The sequence below is a fragment of the Caenorhabditis remanei genome, chromosome III (assembly GCF_010183535.1).
Source record: "Caenorhabditis remanei strain PX506 chromosome III, whole genome shotgun sequence".
In the NCBI taxonomy this organism is placed as follows: Eukaryota; Metazoa; Nematoda; class Chromadorea; order Rhabditida; family Rhabditidae; genus Caenorhabditis; species Caenorhabditis remanei.
This window is the reverse complement of record NC_071330.1, coordinates 3,334,896-3,355,036: the sequence shown is the minus strand read 5'-3', so window position 1 is coordinate 3,355,036 and position 20,141 is coordinate 3,334,896. Positions and strand designations below refer to the sequence as shown.

The following is a 20,141-nucleotide window of genomic DNA, read 5'->3' as shown; positions in this document are numbered from 1 at the left end:
GAATAGGAAAAGTGTAGTTTTGCTGTTTTCATAGGGCTGACGATGAAAAACAGTGAAAAATCTGCATTTCCATATATAAATTTAAACACTTTGATCGAAAATAATGATTTTCGCTGAGAAATGTGATTTTTTGTTCGAAAAACTAAAGTTTTCAATTTAAACTCCCAGAAAATCCATCATTTCCCCTCATAAATCTATTTTTCACCTAATTTTTCTAAAAATTCAATCTGCTTACGTGCAGTAAACGTTTCATATATCATGTCTCGATTTCCCCTTTGTTTTTGACAAGAAGAACTCAACTCGTCACAACGAATCAGTGATCGGGGAAGAGAGAAAGTTCATTCGATTCTTGTGATTTCCGTGACTTTGAATGTTTTTATTTTTGAAAATTTCTGCAAGTTTTTCGAGTTATTGGAACAAAAATTAAAACACAACGGGAGTAAATTACAGTGCTGGAAATTTCACAAGTTTTTTCGATTTTTCAGCATTTTTGAGTCGGAAACCTCCGAAAATGCGAAAAATAGAATTGTGATGCTCGTAAAAATTATAATTTTGGAGAATAAAATTCACAAAAACTTCAAATTTCCTGAAATTGCGCCGAACCTGATATCTTTTGAGGGACCGGTCAGTTTGTTCGGTAAAGTTAATAATGAGAAATAGTTCAAAAGTTCAACAATTTTTCTCGAAAATTGGCTATTCTCTCAAAAATTTTAAAAATTCTCTTAATTATACAACTTTTTTCAGAAAAATCGATATTAACACTGTTTTAAGCAGTTTCAGCAAATTATTTTCTACTTCTCTCACACTGATATCCTCTTTCTTTCCTCATTCCTATTAGCTCAGCACAGTTCTTACAACTTTGCTCCACCGAAATGCTCTCTCTTTCTCTGAATCTCTCAATTTCGCACACAATTTCTTCGGTTTCGGTAGAGCGCGGTTGTAAGTAGCGTCCCGTTGCTAATACTTTCTAGAAATCATCCCCTGACTCTTTATCAATTTTCCCATTTCCCAGATCATCGGCTCACCTGGGCAAGATGTATCATCACCTACTAAAACCCACTCTCGTCCGATGCTCGACTCGCCCATCCTCCTCGGGCGGCGCCTATTCTCGATTTCCCATCGACGAAAAATGGGCGGCGATGGCGAAGAAGGCGATGAAAGGGCGTGAAGCGGACACATTGATGTGGAATACTCCAGAAGGAATTGCAATCAAACCACTCTATTTGAGAAACGACAGAGATTGTGATGCACACAGAAATGTCGAGCTTCCCGGACAATTCCCGTTCACCAGGGGACCGTATCCGACTATGTATACTCAGAGACCATGGACTATTCGTCAATATGCCGGATTTTCCACTGTAGAGGAGTCGAATAAATTCTATAAAGAGAATATTAAAGCAGGACAACAGGGATTATCGGTTGCATTCGATTTGGCAACTCACAGAGGGTTAGTAACAGGGAATTGAGCATACTTGCAAACCGGGCGGACACGAGCCCGCACATAACTTGCTTAAAACGCAATATTATGGGCTGAAAAATATATCAAAATGTAGATCTCGACCAGGGCTGTGCGAAAAAAGTTCGAAAAACTTTTTTTTCCGAAAATTTTTGACCGAAGAAACCAAAACATTCGAAAAACAAAATTTCAAGAAAACTGTCTGTAAAATGAGTTTTTCGGAGTCAAAACATTTGAATCTGTATGAAAACTGTAATTATTTCACAGACAGTCCCCCAGAAACCTGTTTTGAGTACAAAATTAGAGAAAATTAAGGGGAAAAAAAATCGCAATTTTTATTACTTTATTTTTGACAATTTCAGGGGAAAAGCCATTCTCGCCTGGCCTTAACGATACCCAGCCGGTAGTAGGTCACAGACAGAACTCGCTGAGATCTACATTTTGGTATACTTTTCAGTCCATAGCATTTCGTTTTGAGCAAGTTACGCCCCGGTTTGCAAGTATGAAAAAAATTTCCAGATACGATTCCGACAACCCGCGTGTATTCGGAGACGTCGGAATGGCTGGAGTCGCCGTGGACTCGGTAGAAGACATGCGTCAGCTATTCGACGGTATCAATCTCGAAAAAATGTCAGTGTCAATGACAATGAATGGTGCTGTCATCCCAGTTCTTGCCATGTACGTCGTCGCCGCCGAGGAAGCCGGAGTCAATCGAAAACTTCTCGCCGGAACCATCCAAAACGATATTCTCAAAGAGTTCATGGTTCGTAACACCTACATTTACCCACCGGAGCCATCGATGCGTATCATTGGAGATATCTTCGCGTACACCTCTCGTGAAATGCCAAAGTTCAACTCTATCTCGATTTCCGGATACCATATGCAAGAGGCCGGTGCTGACGCGGTTCTCGAGATGGCTTTCACAATTGCCGATGGAATTCAGTACTGTGAGACTGGAATCAACGCTGGGTTGACTATCGATGCATTCGCTCCGAGACTTAGTTTCTTCTGGGGAATCTCCATGAATTTCTATATGGAAATTGCAAAGATGCGTGCCGCCCGTCGTCTCTGGGCTAATTTGATCAAGGAGCGATTCCATCCAAAGAGTGATAAGAGTATGATGTTGAGAACTCATTCACAGACTTCTGGATGGTCATTGACTGAGCAGGTGATAGAGTTTTTAACGATGAAATTATAGAAAAACTAGCTATTTCACAGTATTTTTGGAATTTTTCCGTCGCAAAACCAATTTTTAACTAAAATTGAATCCTTTTTATCGAAAAATTGATTTTTGGGAATATTGCTGATTGTCCACTGCACGAGACTGTTTTTGAATTTCAGCTTCGAAAAATATGAGAAAATTGAATCATTTTTTTGAAAATTAAAAAAAAAAGAAATTCGGAATAATCTTCTGACTTTCGAATTCAGAAGAAATTTTCGGCTTTCATAGTATAAAATCGCAAAAAATTCATTTTCGTTATACTTTTCGCATAAAAAACTAAATTTCGTACTTTTTTGAACGAAACTTCACTTTCTTTGAGAAAAATCACTCGAAAATCGGACCAAAAATTATTTTTAAACTATTAGCTCAGCACAGTTCTTGCAACTGCGTCTCTCAATTTCGCACACAGTTTTCTTCAGTTTCGGTAGAGCGCGGTTGTAAGAACCGTGCCGAGCTAATAATTCCTTTAGAAATGGTTATTTACGTCCTCGGTTTGGAATAATCCTCAGATTTTTGAATTTAGAAGAAATTTTTCGGTTTTATAGGATAAAATCGCCAAAAAAATGCATTTTTGTTTTACAATTTGCTGGAAATAGATAATTTTCTTACTTTTTCTGATCGAAACTTCAGTTTATTTGAGAAAAATTAACTGAAAGTTCTACAGTACCGTAACCCCACTAATTTTCAGGATCCATACAACAACATTATCCGTACAACAATCGAAGCGATGGCATCAGTGTTCGGCGGTACCCAATCACTTCACACCAACTCATTCGACGAGGCTCTCGGTCTCCCAACCAAATTCTCCGCGAGAATCGCCCGTAACACTCAAATCATCATCCAAGAGGAGTCAGGAATCTGCAAAGTCGCCGATCCATGGGGTGGATCGTATATGATGGAATCATTGACTGATGAGATTTACGAGAAGGCGATGACAGTCATCAAGGAAATCGACGAGTTGGGAGGAATGGCCAAGGCTGTCGCTTCTGGAATGACTAAACTGAAAATCGAGGAGGCCGCTGCGAAGAAACAAGCGAGAATCGATGCTGGAAAGGATATTATCGTTGGAGTCAACAAATATCGATTGGATGAAGAGCAGAGAGTTGATGTGTTGAAGATTGATAATGCTAGAGTTAGAGAGGAACAATGCGCCAAATTGAATCATATTAGAGAGACGAGAGATGCTGCGAAGGCTAAAAAAGCATTGGATGACATTACAGAGGGAGCCAAGGGAGATGGAAATCTCATGGCACTCGCTGTGGAGGCCGCCCGTGCTCGTTGCACAGTCGGAGAGATTTCAGATGCGATGGAGAAGGTGTTCAATAGACACGCGGCTGTTAATAGACTTGTTTCGGGAGCCTATAAGTCAGAGTTCGGAGAGACTTCCGAAATGTCACAGGTACGGGGAAACGCACAGTTTTTGATCGGGGAAAACTTCTCAAAATATTCAAAACTGGGAAAATCCCCGAAAACTGCTGAAAATTCCGAAGCGGTCAGTGGTGGCTGAGCTGTTTTTTTGGGATTTTAGGCCAGCTCTGAGAGTTCTTCCCTTTCCAAAATTTTGAGTTTCTAATTAATTATAATTTCGATAATTTTTCATCGAAAAAGTGGGATTTACATCTCGAAATAGCTATTTTTATGTAAAAAATTTCAAAAATTGCACATCTCCAACTAAAAAACCAATTCTCTGCTCATAAACAATTTGGTTTTTTAAAACATTTTAAATGGAAAATTGTGTCATTTCGAGCTTAAGACTCTCATTTTCAGTGGAAAACCGCCAGCCAAGAAACTCCAAAGAAAAGTTCGGCCATCACGGACCGCTTTACGATTTTTCCGTTTTCAGGCTTAAAAATCGTGTTTTGGTAACATTTGCATTGTTTTTGAATATCATAATTTTCTATGCCTTGTTACCAAACTCCCTTTTTCATTCAGATCTAAAAATTGGAATTTCCAGGTCCTCGACCGTGTCAAATCGTTCGCCGATCGTGACGGACGTCAGCCACGTATTATGGTCGCAAAAATGGGACAAGACGGTCACGATCGTGGAGCGAAGGTCATCGCCACGGGATTCGCCGATCTCGGTTTCGACGTCGACGTCGGACCACTCTTCCAGACACCACAAGAAGCTGCTCAACAGGCTGTTGACGCTGATGTTCACGTTATCGGAGCATCTAGTTTGGCTGCCGGACACTTGACACTCATTCCACAATTGATTGGGGAACTGAAGAAACTTGGAAGACCGTGAGTTACTCATGTCGAGATTTGAGGTATAATTTTTGATTCCAGAGACATTCTCGTCGTCGCCGGAGGTGTCATTCCACCACAAGACTACAAAGAGCTCTACGACGCCGGAGTCGCTCTCGTCTTCGGTCCAGGAACCCGTCTCCCAGCATGCGCCAATCAAATTCTTGATAAACTCGAGAAGGCTCTTCCAGAGGCTCCAGGAAAGGCGGCCGCTCGTTAATTTTCCTCATTTTTATTGCATTTTGTCCCCCACTTGAAATTGTTCATGTTTTTATAATGTATAATATTATGTGCAAAGACTAACCGGTCGATTCTATAGATTTTCATTTTGTATTCATGTGCCATTATATTCTCACTTTTTGCACACCCCTTCGTAGTTTTCCCAGTTTTAGATTCCTCCTGTTTGCCTCTGAAAATCCACAAAATCCCTGCGAAATTCCTGAATATTGCCCCCGTAAAAACACCAATAAACATGCGCTTTTTATTAAATTTTTCCTCTCACATGTCCCCCCCAACTTTTTTTCCCACTCAATGTTATAACTAGTATACATTTTCATAATGTAATAAGTTTAGCAGTATCTCACCCATTTTTGACTGATATTTTTAGTTTTTTAGCCCTATAAGTTCATTATGATAATGGTAGTTGCGAAAGGTTAGAAGGAAGATGTAAAAAAGACTAGTTGGGAAGGGAATAACCGGAAATGTTTTTAGTGTGAGAGTGGAGTGGGAGAGGATATGGAAATGGAGATGTGGGCACTCTCTATCCAATAACAGCTCCACTCAGAGAGAGAGTTTTGCTTTTAGTCTATTGTTTGGTTCTCTTTTTTGGTGTTGGATTTTTGCTGACTTTTTGCAAGCGATATCCATTCCGACCTGGAGATAACTCGCTCTAGCGAAGTTGGTTTTTTGAAAAATTTTCGGATTAGGACACTTCAGAAAATTCTAAGAAACTTTCATCATTGGATCATATGCTGAAAATCGCTCTAAACGCCACAATTCCCATTCTCCTGACTCAAAAGAAGCTCTTGTGGAAGAGATTTTTCGCGCGGCCGTGTATTCCTCTCGGACAAGATTTTTGTTTAATTTCTCGTTTTTTCACTTTTTCCAACAGATTTTCGTAGTTTTTTTGCGATATAATTTGAAAAAAACACGAAATTTTGTTGAAAAAAGCGAGGAAACGAGGAATTGACCAAAAAATCTTGTCCGAGAGGACTACATGGCCGCGTGGAAAAACTCTTCCACGAAGGCTCCAGAAACCGGAATTGTGGCATCTATAGCGATTTTTAGCATATTTTTTGTAGTCTTGCCGGATTTCAAGCTGAAATTTGCAAATTTTCAACAATCTGTTACCGAGTTCATTGGTTTTCTAACAATATTTGCCGTATTTTATCGAATTTATGGAAAAATTCAACAAAAATTATCGAAAATATCGTCGAAACTTGAAAAATCAATGCGGCCGAAGTCGAATTTCTAGGCCACCGCGCCCAATTTTCTTCGGCCATTTCACTGACCAAACTTTCCGGCGATCGCTTTCAGCAGGGTTTGCACCGAATTGAAAAATTCTTGGAGTATGAAAATTAACTCGTCGAAATACATACTTTACGATATGAAAATATCATAATTGACCACAATACACCTTTAAATTTCTACATGCTCAAAAATATCAGAAAGTCATCATTGTGGTATTCAGTTTTGATAAATTATTTTGGAACATTTTGGTACCTACTAACTAAGTGATGACTGAAATAAAACAATTTGTTATTATAAGTTATTCAATTTTAATTTTCTTCTTCCAACCAGACAGATCCAGACAAATCTTCTAATTAATTCTAACATACTCTTTCCAAAAAGCTCAAAGGATCACTTGACATTTCTTAACCTTTCCCCCCCGTTTTGACCTCTTTTAGTAATTACTTCGAGTGCTTTCTCTCTCTCTATTTTTTCTTCTCACGAGATCTGTTACTCCCTCTTTTCGTGGTGGGGGGAGACTCCCGTTTGAATACTAATGAGTTGGTGGAAAAATAAGAAAAAATAGACACAAAATTATTTAGTGGAGATACATCATTTCTTGGAACTAACCCGGAGGAAGATAGGAGAACTTTTCTGCACTTTTTTCAACGAATGAATTGTTTTTTTCTGTTTTAAAAAGGAAATATTGGCAGGACACGCTTCCTACAACCGCGCTCTACCGCAACGATAGAAAATTGTGTACGAATCTGAGAGACGCAGAGAAAAAGAGACTTTTTTCAACGGCATTTCGGTGGAGCACAGTTGTAAGAACAGTTCCAAGCTAATACGCTTCCATCGTTTTTCCACTTTTTCCTTAAAGACTCTCATTCGTACAACACAGTTCTTACAACCGCGCTCTACCTAAGTTTGTTTTTTTCTTTTTCCCGCGCAACTTCTACTAGTTTCGATAGAGCGCGGTTGTAGTAAGCGTGACGGGGTAGTAAATGTCATTTTTATTGAAATGGGCGGAGCTTGAAGGAACCGTTCCTCAAGAATTTTAGAACAGATCATTTTGAAAGAGACCTTTCCCTTTTTCAAATAATTCAAAAACGAGTTTTAGTTGAGAAATGCTTCTTGACACAATCCAATTCAGTTCAGAGAACATCAAGTTCTCCAGGAAATGGAGTGTAACTGACATTTACTCATCCACCAACCCGACTAACAAGGGAATGATTAAACTAGTCAATTTCCTGTAGAAGTCTGTACTTGGTTTGAATATCGGCTCATATCCTGTCTATAACCTAGATCATCTAGATCCGACTTTTATAAAAAATAATTTTTCTTTATAATCTTGACATTTTTCATATTTAGGAGAGCACATTTTGTAACTGCGCTCCACCGAAATCCTTACTCCGATACTTCAGAAAATTCTAAGAAACTTTTATAATTGGTGCATATGCTAGAAACCGCTCTAAACGCCACAATTCCCGTTTTCCTGACTCAAAATGATCCTTGGTGGAAGAGTTTTCCTGGGCGGCCGTGTAGTCCTCTCGGACAAGATTTTCGCTCAATTTCTCGTTTCCTTACTTTTTCAAACGTGTTTTGTTTCAATTTATATCGCAAAAAAAAGGAAATTACGAAAGTTTGTTAGAAAAAGTGAGGAAATTGAACAAAAATCTTGTCCGAGAGGACTACACGCCCGCGAGGAAAATTTCTTCCACCAAACCTCCTTTTGAGTCAGGAGAACGGGAATTGTGGTGTTTAGAGCGATTTTTAGCATATACTCCAATGATGAAAGTTTCTTAGAATTGTCTGAAGTATAGGAAATTCTTCTTTTAAAAAATTTTCACATCTTAAGTTTCAATTCTTGAGACGAACGCTTTAATATAATATTCTCAACCCAATTTTATCATTTTTCCCCATTTTTTGACATCAAAATTATACGAATTTATAAGCATTTTATTCCAATATAAAATTCCATTCTTTTCTGTTTTTTGTTCATGTGCTCTCTCTCTCTCTCCACTTGTTTTAATGTCCATTGTCTAGTCACTCACATTGAAATTAGATATTTCAGATAGAAGGGGACAAAAGCGAAAAGAATTTCAAATTTCAATTCGAAATATTCTTTTTGGAAATAAAAAGCAGTGAAGAGAGAAGAGACTTCACGTCAAAAGCAGAAGGCTCTGGATATTATTCTAATCTAGTTTCTATTTGGATCTGGATAAAAGTCGGCAAAAGAAGAAGAATCAGAAGAAGAAGAAGAAGCAGAAGAAGGTCATCGGATAAGTGGTGGTAAGTTTATTATTTTGCTAAGTTGTGATTGGTGGCCGAGGATTTGAAGAATTGAAAAGTTCGGCCACTCACTTTGTGTCACAATATTCTCCGCCCTGCACTGATTATTTGATGGCTGAACATTGGTTAAATATAAATAGTTAGGCCATAAATTATTCGCCTGGCCTAGCTTTATCATTCCTTAACTTTTGTAACAACTGCGCTTCACCGAAATCCACTATGTCTCATTTTTTTCTGCGTCTCTCAAGTTATCACCCCAATCATCTTCAGTTACAGTAGAGCGTGGTTGTAAGAAGTGTGCAGTACCAACAGCGCTCTAATGAAGTATACGGTTCTCACAACCGCGCTCTACCGAAACTATAGAAAATAGGTGCTCCAGTGTTTTCTCTGCATCTATTTCTTTGCAAAAATATTTTTCCCAGTTTCGGTGGAGCGAAGTTTCATACGTCATCTGCTCAGTTTCCGTCTGCTCAGTTCCCAGTTTTATTCAGATTTTTTGTAGGTTTGCAACCGCGCTCTATTGACAATGTTTCAGTCAAAAAACGGAATTTGGAAACCGGGTGGGGAACTTTTGAAAAACCACGTTGTTTGAAGTTTTCTCAATGGTGCGCGTTTGCACAAAAATGGCTAAAACTTTACTTTATCGATAGAGCGCGTTTACATACCACCTGAAAATTGAATACCTTTAAAAAAGGAGCATGTGCGCTCTAATGAGAAATTTAAGCTGGCACGATTTTCACCTATTTCAAGCCCATTTTCTCACGAATTCTCATTGGGGCGCATTTACACTGTATCTGTCAGTGATCTGAATGAAAATCGGCAAGAAACTGAAAAAATGCAAAAATTTCTCGATAAAGCGAAATTGCATACCCTCGAACACGTTTTCTCAATGAAGAACACTTGCGGAATCCAAAACACCTGAGAACACAAAATTGCCAATAGAGCGCACTTACATATTCCAAAAAAACTTTAATTCAAAAAAAGAAAAAAGAAACAGTTAATCCATCTTTTCTTAGTAAGTTTCACATCGACCTATACTACCATGCTCTACCGAACTTGTTTTCTTTTTTTCCAATAGAGCGCTGTTCCAAGACAGAATCCCCCCAATACCTTAGTAACCATTGCAAAAAAATTCCCTCCAAAATCTCACGTACCCCTAATCCAATACACATTTCTGTCTCCTAACTCGTATATATATATGTATCAATAACCAATTGTACCTACCTCTGACGCAAATGGTCAAATATCGAGACGAGATTTGTTCTCTCGTTTTTCTAAAAATATACTTCTTTTTTCTTCTGAGATTAAGATTACACAAATGGATACAAACCACTGAAAACATTTTCATCAAGAATTCCTTTCTCAAAACCGGAAATTCGGAATGTTTATCTATACATCCGGATGTAAATGTCAAAACGATTTAGTGATGATGTTAGTGTATACAAACATGTTAATCGAGAGTAGTATGCAAATGTGCTCCAGTGGAGGGGCGTTTGATCTACGTCTGAGCAAAGGAACTAGGATCTAGTTTGCAAGTTTTTCATTTTCAAGAAATCAAATGCTCCTTTTACCACAAACAGTTTTTTTTCATTTTTTGATTATAGCTCACCACCGTTCTTACAACTGCGCTCAACCGTAATGCCGTTGAAAAATGTCTCTTTTTCTCTGAGCTTCTCAATTTCGCACACAATTTTCTTCGGTTTCGGTACCGTGCTAACAATACATTATTGTCTTGACACCTTATTGTAGGATTGCTGTAACGCATAAATCCTACTGTCAGATTACTGTAGGATTACGGTACCTGAGAGATGCTTTCAGTGCGAAATGAGGGACTTTGAGAGTATGTCGCGGATAGTTTCTTAATAAAAATTTTTGCACTGTTATGTAGATGATACCTAGTGTTTCAACTTTTTTGGAAGAGCCATATCTTAGAAGCTACAGTACCGTGCAGTAAGATATACAATTTGGCCTTTTCAGTTGAAAATGACCAACTTTGAGAAGATGTCTCGGTGTCCCTGATTGACGCACAAATAAAATTTTGTATAAACCATACAGAACAAAGGTAGAGCTTCATTTTTGTAGTTGACAACTTTTTTGTACGGACACTCGCTAGAGAGTTATGGTCATTTTAAGACGATAGCTCAAGAATCTCTTCATTTTCGACTGAAATTCTGACGATTTGAGGGAGAAATTATAGCTTTGAAAGCGTCTAGACAGCTCCAACTTTTGTTCCAAGACCAAAAAAGACTCGGGATTCAATATTTCCATAATTTTTAAAAATCCGATGCACTTGTCCCCAACTAACACCTACTATTCATGTATTTTCCCATCTCTTTCCGGGTTAATTTCCCAACGGGAGCATTATTTAACTCCTATCCTCTTCTTTCCACTTTGTTTTCAGTTTGATCGTTAATCACATATTCATGTATGTATACATCTAACAAATTCTCATGGGATGAAGAAGAACATTTTTTGTATTATTTCGAATACAAAAACACTTAAGCTGGTACATTTCTTTCGGTAACTTGCTTCGAAGAAGAAGAATCCAGTGTGAGTATTATTCTGAGTCAGAAATGCATAACGATTTGGATTGCGACAGGTAAAATTTTAGTTTTCAATAGAACAATGTGTTATTAGAAGACCACCGTTTTACAACCACGCTCTACCGGTTTTCATATTTCAATAGTATTTCGGTAGAGCGCAGTTGCAAAAACCAAAACTAGAACTGTTGCCGCCTTTGATTCATAGATCTCTAAATCGTACACTCTAAAGTGATAATTTCATTTTGATCTACTTGATAGAATTATATCAGATCTGAAGTTTGTGATACCAGAACCGTTGATTCCAAACCCGTACACTACAAAAATCTATTCGAAATTTGACTTGGTCGGGAGCCCAACTTCCTAATGAAATAACATTTATTCATAGTTTGTGACATGGGAGTAATCAGATAAATTTTGCTATATAAAATGGAAGTTGATTTTTTTGAGTAAGTCAAAATGAATGGTATTCACATGAAGCTTGCAGAAATCTTATTTGGTAGCTTAAGGTCAGTTTTTTTTTCCGAATTTTCTTTCCAGGCAAAAATTTTGCTCTTCTGATTCAAGATCGATTTCATAAATCTGTAGAAAATGTCCTGAAACATTCTCAAAACTCTAAGCTGACTGAATTTTCCTATTGTGTCCTATGCCACCGTGAAACATTTTCCTGTTTTTCTTAAGACTTTTTGATAAAACTTATTGCTTTATCTCCAGGCTGTCAATACTAAAAACTATTCGAGATTTGGGGATTGAAATTATAGAATTATCGCAAACCATGGCCTAGAAAACCACCAGAAAAGGTTAGGCCAGTACAAGTCCACGGCTTCTGAATAACATATGCGCTCTACCGAAATACTCTCTTTCTTTAAGTTAAACTTTCGCTTTTTGACACTATCTTTTTCGGTTACGGTAGAGCGCAGTTGTGGAACTTCAACTCAACATTTCTGAAACCTCCTTTTTACATTACATCATTTTTTCGGAAACTAAAATTATTCTATTTTCTGAAATCCACCTGTTTTCAGTTATTTCGAGTATTCTTTCTCTTATCAACAACAAAGCGGAACCAAAACACAACATAGTTTGTTTATTTGCTACTCTTACTTTCTGCTGTTCCCAGATGTTCACACAGATTTTTGATATCTGAATCATCGGTTCATGACTTCTACAACTGCGCTCCACCAAAATCTTAGAATTTTTCTAGATTTCGGTAGAGCGCAAATGAGCAAACCAAATTCAACTTGCACTTTTTAAATCCCTTCGTTGAAAATTATTGACCTTCCCAAGTAATCATTGCTCTAGACAAACTTGACCGCCAGCTGAACTTTCAGGAATTCCTAAACAAAATTGAGTGAAGGCAAATATTAACACAATTCTGCAAAACTCTATTTTGACACTTTTATGTATTTATGTTTGTTATGTAGAGTCGTACATCGGTTACTGTATTTTATTTCACATAGTTTTTCACGTGAGCAATCTGTGTACCCTCACAGAAAAAATTGCTCATTACGCCGCCGTCCGAAAAGTTGTAAACTTTTGATTAGGAAAATAGTGAGGGTGTCCTGTTTTCGTTAGAGATCAAATCTGAAACTTGATTATTGTAATTAACGATTTTTTTGTACGGACTCGCCTTGGAAAGTTATTGATACTAGATGATTGCAGAACCGATTTACGGAGAATTTACTTCACCAAGCTATAACTTCTCAGGAAGTAGCTGCCCAAAAAAATTGTCAACTACAAAATTGAAGCTCTAGGTTTGTTCTATAAAAAAATTGAGTGAATGGAACAATCAGTGACTTAGGGACACGATCTCAAAGCTTGTGAACTTCAATTTAACATTGCAAGTGTCACAAACTTCGTGCCTACTTATGGTGAAGCGATGACAAAACCAGTTTTAATTTAAATTGATTATTAAATATGTCATAATGATATTATTGATGCCCTGTCTTTACAACTCCGCTCTACCAAAATCCTCATATTTTTCTCTATGTCTCTCCATTTCCCACGCAATTCTTTTCGGTTTCAGTAGAGCGCGTTTGTAAAATTCTCAACTTGAGACTTTCGCTTTTCAACATTCCAGATTCTTTATTAAAAAACCATGAATAAGGTTATAATCATTTTAGCACGGCGCCCTTCTCACAACCACGCTCTACCGAAACCAAAGAAAATTGTGTGCGAAATTGAGAGACGCGAAGAACAGTGCCGAGCTAATAAGTATAAACAGACTTACAATTTCCCGGGTCTTGAATTTTTGAACTTTTTTTCAAAACAATTATTTTTGCAAATTTGAATTTTTTCAATACTGAACTACCGGGAAAATTTTACCGACCCGACCCAACCCGACACGTTGGAAGTCTGTGTATTAGTTCTTGACCAGTAAAACTATAAATTTCTTCTCCACATCACTCTAATAACAATAAATAAAATGTCTAGTTTGAAAACTAACATTTCCCACATTTCGCATTCAACCACCACCACCACCTAATCTATTTTCTTTTAGAGTATGTATACATATCTTACTCATCGCATTCCTTTCCCATGTTCACTAATCCTTACCTATCCTATTATCTCAGAGACCTTCTGAGAGATTCTCCTAATTTCAATTCTCATTTCCGATTTTCGTATTTTCGGTCACAAAAAACTGTTAGGGAAATTGAATAGAGGAAAAAATTTTGCAAACTTTCTCGCCCCCTTCTTAAACCTAAAAAAGGGTTCTCCAATTCTCTTGGGTCCTATCAACATTTTCAAAAAGATCGGAGGAGAACCCTTTGAACATCTCAACATAGTGGCTCTCCTGTTCCTTCTGCCAGAATTCAACACTCTTTTTGTATTCTGTCAACCCCAACCGTCGTGCCATCCTGCTCCAGATACAATACAATTTCTGTAGTTGTACACATACACCCATGGCTCTGACTTCCACCAAGATTCATTCATATTCTGTTTCTGCTCTCGCTCGTAAAGCAGAGCAATAATCTTGAGAAGAAGAAGAAGAAACCACTCGGAGCACATATTTATTCCAGCTAACGTGTACTCATGGACACTTTCAAATTTGACGATTTTAACAGGTATGAGTTTCAGATGAAAAAATGTCTTTTATCTCTGAGTTTCTCAATTTTGCACACAACTTTCTTCGGTTTCGGTAGAGCGCGGTTGTAAGAAGCGTACCGTACTAAAAAAACATTCTACCCAGAATCGTTGGGGATGATATTTCTCACGTACAACCTCTTCAACAGTTTTTCAGCCAATCATTTTTAAAGACACCACTAACAGACAAATACATTTGTTATCCGTACTAGGCGGGATCACAACTTGTTTTTACACTGCTGGAGAGCTTTCCGTCAATCCTACTTGAAAAGTCTTGAACTAAAATTAATAAAAAAATACATATATAAACGAAAATACTAATTTTTTTTTCTATGAGGAATCCACTTCTACAAACAAAATCAGTTAAATCTTTCTAGAGACTGACTATCCGTTATGTCTCTGCTAAATCCATCGTTTTACACCAAGACCATTTCACACCTTTGTCTTTTTTCGCTTATTCTAACAGCTGAAATTCAATTGTTGTGCCCTAAATAACCTAACCGTAACACCTGTAATAGAGGTGCACCAACTAGCAAGACTGACTTCAAAGATACGTAGTTTTTTCCAACTTAAGAAATGGTCCATAAGTATTGAATCATATTTTATCGATTGTCAATCTTTTGACATCTCTTTTCGGAACCAAGATATATATCTTTGAACGGACACTGCTGAAAAAATGTATTACAGGTTTTACGGTTTCTCCGACTTATGTCAATTTTTCTTCTTAAAACTGAAGAGCAAGGTCTACTACATTCTCAAAAAAATCTGAAATCCGTGAGCGTTCACACGAACTATTATCCCGAATGACGTACTTTGTTAAATAAAAGTTTTCTAATCATACAACCTCAATATTCTACGGATTTGGAGCCTGCTGAATTCTACTGTGAGCAAATCGGTCCTAAAACTCATACTTGTCAAGGCGAGGACCGGAAAATGTCAAATTTTCGACTATCATTCCGTATTTGAAGAAAATCTGAAAAATTATCAGAATTATTAACATTTTCGATAAAAAAAGTGAACAATTTCAAAAAAAAAAGCCGGACATTCGGGCCTTTTCGGGTCTTGACCAGTATGGATTTGGGGTGTGTTGAACTCTGCTAAACGCTCTTAAAACGTCAGTCCTGGATCATATTACTACTATTGTCAGCGATTTATTTAGTGTCACCTTAAAATCCCTCCTGGTGAATCGCTGCTCAAAACTAATAACTTTCTCGCCTTGCCAAAGCGTTCCTAACATAAATCCATTTATTTTCTGCACAACCGTGCTGGATCAGTGGACGACCAATCTAATTTCAAAAGTTAATCCCCTCCTCGTCTCATCTAATCTGAGAGCTCTATCATCCCACGAGATCCTTCTATTTCTCCAAACACCTTCTATTTCCGAAGAGACCTTTCGTGTCGCCTTTTTGCCTTCTTTCCTAGTCGCTTCTCTATCGATTCTGACTCTATTTGTGTTGCTTTTTCTGTGTAGATGGCACGTCTTCTGGAAGAAAGAAGAAGACTTCTTCTTCTTCTTCTCTAACGGAAGAAAAGTTCTTCTTCTTCTTTTCTTCTTCAACTTCTTCAACTTTTATACATGGATATATATTTTTCACTTTCTTTTTCTTCTATTTTTCTTTCTCCCTCTTTCGTTTTTTTCCACTTTTTCCCACTTCTCAAAAACGGAAAAATGGCAGAAAAAGAAACAGCGAGCGAGAAATAGAGAAAGAAAAAACCCGCCGAGGCTCTCACTCCCTTCTGAATATGTAGTCGTCGGACGTCTTCTTGTTTGGTCGGGGGAATTGAAAAAGGGAAAAGAGAGAGAGAAAAAGAGAAGAAGAGATAAGTTGTTGGCAACGAGCCAACACACACTCACACATATACACACCCCCTTTTTTCTGGATTTTTTATTTTTTCGCATTTTTTTAGTAGTATGCTCATTGATCTTTATCAGAGAGCAATAGGAATTAGTAGTTTTGGTTTTTTCTGAATATTTTTGTTATTTTGAGCTTGAATTTTTATTTATGGTTGAGAGCACAAGAGAGTCAGATGCACTTTTTTGGGAGGAGATGAGCTAGCAAAATTTTTTTTCGAAATTTAAAACATTTTTTCTTGCAATTTTTTATTTGAAGAGTCGAACTTCCGAATTTTAATCTAATTTTTGTGGATTCTGAAAAGAAAATGCGTTTTGACTGCACTTTTCTGCAATTTTAGATATTTTTGTGAGTAATTGGTGTTATTTTTTCGAATTTATTTTCCAAAATATAAAATTTTGCTCTTAAATCTTCGAGAAATGACAATTTTTCACAACAAAATTAGTTTCAATAGTATTTTTTCTACAGAAAGAAATGGTCTGGTCTTATAACTTTTGCACAGCTTTTGCACCTTCGCTCTACCGAAATCCGAAACTTTTGAGTTTCTCTGCGTCTCTCTATTCTCCACACTGTTCGGTTTCGGTAGGGCGCGGTTGCAAAACTGTGCCAATTTTTATAAAAATGTGTCTGAAAGTATTTTGCCCGCTATTTTCATTCAAAAAGTTTTTTTTTTCAAAATTCTAGAAAACATTTTCCCTTCATTTTCTATTTTTAGCGCCCTTTTCACAATCAGATTAGAAAAATGAACCTGCCCCTTTTCTTTTTTGCTCTTTGTGACTCAACCTAGCCAAAAAAGGATTAATATAAAGATTTAGTCTTTTCAAGAAAAAAGTAGATCAAGACTCGAAAAAAACCGGAAAAGAAATAAGTGCACCACCTCCGATATTCATAGTTAATCCCATTTGGGAATATATAAATATCAAGTTTTTTCCTCATTTTAGATGTGTTATCTCATTTTAGATTATACTGAAAATTTAATTCCATCAGCATGCATCTACGCTCTACCGAAATCTCCTTTCAAACCTTTTTCCCAATTTCGATGGAGCGTGGTTGCAGCCAATTCGAAACGTCTCCTTTCAGACCTTTTTTCCAATTTCGATGACAGTGAAGCTTTTTTCAAAAAAAAAGTTTCTAAACTTCAGAAAAAACCCTTTTCCTAATCTAACTATCCTAAATCTCTGCTCCTCTTCATCTCCCCCATCCTTCCTCAAACCCCGCCCCCTCTCCGCTCTTCTTGTTACCCTAATCTATGCTTCAAATCAAAAATGAATGGATTTTCTCTCTCTTTTCTTTTTGATACAACAACATCATCTTCATCTTTTCTCCTTCATCTCACATTCTTAAATACAAAATGTTCTTTCTTTTTTAAATTTTCTGAGTTTCTAGTCATTATACATACCTCCAACACTGAAAAGTGTATCAAAATGTATCAAATATTCCATGTTTGTTCTCTCCTCGTATTCTCCTTTTTCTGCTCATATACCTACTACCTCATTCCATTTTTTTGTTGTATCTGCGTCTCTTATTTTTCATGAAAATCCAAAACTCACACACCGTCTGGTTTCTCTGAAACACAAAAGTAGCTCATTAAAAATAAGAACGTGAGGATTTTATCACTATGAAATGTGGTCCTAGTCTTAAATTGAGATATGAAAAGTCTTGAATCTTTGTCATGATTTTTGTAATCTCGATTTACTAAAATTCTAGGAAAATAGGGAAAAGTACACAGTAATCCTCGAAACGTTTTATATCCAGATAATTATCAGGATCAATTTTGAAAGTGTTCCCGAGTGTATATATAAAACTAAGTCCTACTGCAATAAATAGTTCTGACTCAAGCTTATATCGTTTTCCGAAATTGAAAAGTCCCTTCAATTTCTGATATTTTTGAAACTTGGAATTCCTTTTTGGTATTGTCTAAATTTTAACTGTACCGTACCTAAAATCTCCGTTTGTTTGATTTTTTACACTCTGCTCCTCAATTATTCGATTTTCACAACCTTCTTATGTTCCGTTACCACTGAAGAATTCACCTGTAACTAATCATACCTACTGTAATAAGATAACATTTTGCTCAGTCTGAATTTCAGCCACTTTTCCTCAATGCCGGGTTAATAGAGCATTCTTGTCTACATATTATACCAAGCACGGTAGCTATTCTATGTAGGAAATTATATTTTAGACGTGAAAAGTTTGGCCATGACAGCAAGTTGAACCAATTACTATATGTACCAGAGCTGTGCGGAATTCCTTCCTTCTTCCTTCCTTCTTCCTTCTTCCAGGCTTTTTTCACGTTTTTCTTCCTTCTTCCTTCTTCCTTTTCAAAAATTTTACTTCCTTCTTCCTTGTTCCTTCTTCCGTTGAAAAGTTTACTAAAATTTCGTAATTTTCGACGGAATTTTGGCGGAATTTTGGTGGTTTTTGACGGAATTTCGTATGAAACAACATCAAAATTCGTTTTCGGAGATGACTAGAAAAAAGTTTCCTCAAATTTGTCATTTTCAAAATTAACTTCCGATTTCCCGGTTCGGAACTCAACTTCCTTCTTTCTTCCTTCTTCCTTCCTTCTTCCTTCTTCCAGGCTTTTTTCACGTTTTTATTCCTTCTTCCTTCTTCCCTTTTGAAAAAGTTACTTCCTTCTTCCTTCTTCCTTCTTCCCTTTTCAAAAATTTTACTTCCGCACAGTTCTGATATGTACAGTACCGTGCAGTAAGACATACAATTTGGCTTTTTCAGTTGAAATTGTCCACTTTGGGAGGGTGTTACGGTCTCCCTGATTGTCCCACCAAGAAAATAATGTATAAACCATACAGAACAAAGGTAGACCTTCATTTTTGTAGTTGACAACTTTTTGGTACGAGCGCTCCTTAAGGAGTTACGGTCATTTTAAGGGACAGCTCAAATATCACTCTCTTTTCCACTGATATTGGTCGATTCGAGAGAGAAATTACTTTGTCCAAAATACTCTGAGAAATCGTAGCGCTATTTGAATTCATAATTAATATTTTCAGTTTCTACATAAGTATTCCACAATGATTTTTATTTGAAATGTTTCAAAGTTATTTTAAGCTCCAAACTATAAAAATTCCTCACAACCAAACACCTTTTTATATCGTCATACTCAATTTTTCACGAAAGAAAAAACAGTAATTACGAAACGAGGCCCTCTATTTTTATTGATAACTCTTTGTGTTTCCTTATCAATTCGTAATGCGTCCAGAATCCCTCAAACAAAAACTTCCGTCCGTTAAACAATCAAAAAGTGAAAGTGTCGAAATCAGCGGGACTCCCGGTCTTTCTCATTTCCGGTATTCCGTCACTTTGCGTTACATTTTCGTTCTTTTCTTCAGTTTTCCTATCCCTGATGTCATAGTTAACCATAACAATTGGAAGAAATAAATTTTATCAGAAAAAGTTTCGTACTGATAAGAGAGCAAATGACCCGAATCACGTCATCCACTGTCCAAGAGACAACGGACTTGAAGTAACCGAATCAGGAAATAAGTGGGTCTGGGAAGAAGAGGAGTGAGTAATCACATGTAACGGCTTAATCATTCACACCTTATTCACGCCTTTCTTGATAAGTGGTATTGTACTTAAGATTGACACTTTTCCAACGGAGGAGGAGGTTACTCTAGTTTTTGCACCCACAACTTATCTCCGGAGGGATGTCTGATAGATTATCAACGATAGACGAGCAACGTGCCAATAACAAAAAGTAGGCGGAGTTTAGTTAGATTTTTAATAACCAAAAACTTTATTAGCACGGCACGCTTCTCAGAACCGCGCTCTACCGAAACCGAAGAAAATTGGGTGCGAAATTGAGAAGGACATTTCGGTGGAGCGCAGTTGTAAGAACTGTGCCGTGCTAATAACTCAAAAATGTGGAACTGGGAGTTCAGGACTCTAAATTTGCAGTTATCAAGTTTTTTGTATTTGAGCTTTATAAAACTTTAAAAAAAAGGAGAGTTTATAAAATCCCTGTATTTAGAGCCAGTACAGTA

General features: G+C 37.1%; 1 protein-coding gene across 1 annotated transcript; it reads left to right on the top strand.

The window, feature by feature from the left end:
• Window positions 1-1,034: 1,034 nt before the first annotated feature.
• GCK72_008817 (uncharacterized protein) lies at window positions 1,035-5,142 on the top strand (the record flags this gene model as incomplete). The annotated part of the gene is made up of 5 exons (XM_053727062.1): window positions 1,035-1,447; window positions 1,976-2,624; window positions 3,367-4,077; window positions 4,633-4,919; window positions 4,965-5,142. The coding sequence occupies 5 exons, from the start codon at window positions 1,035-1,037 to the stop codon at window positions 5,140-5,142; spliced, it is 2,238 nt and encodes a 745-aa protein (XP_053586639.1).
• Window positions 5,143-20,141: the final 14,999 nt, after the last annotated feature.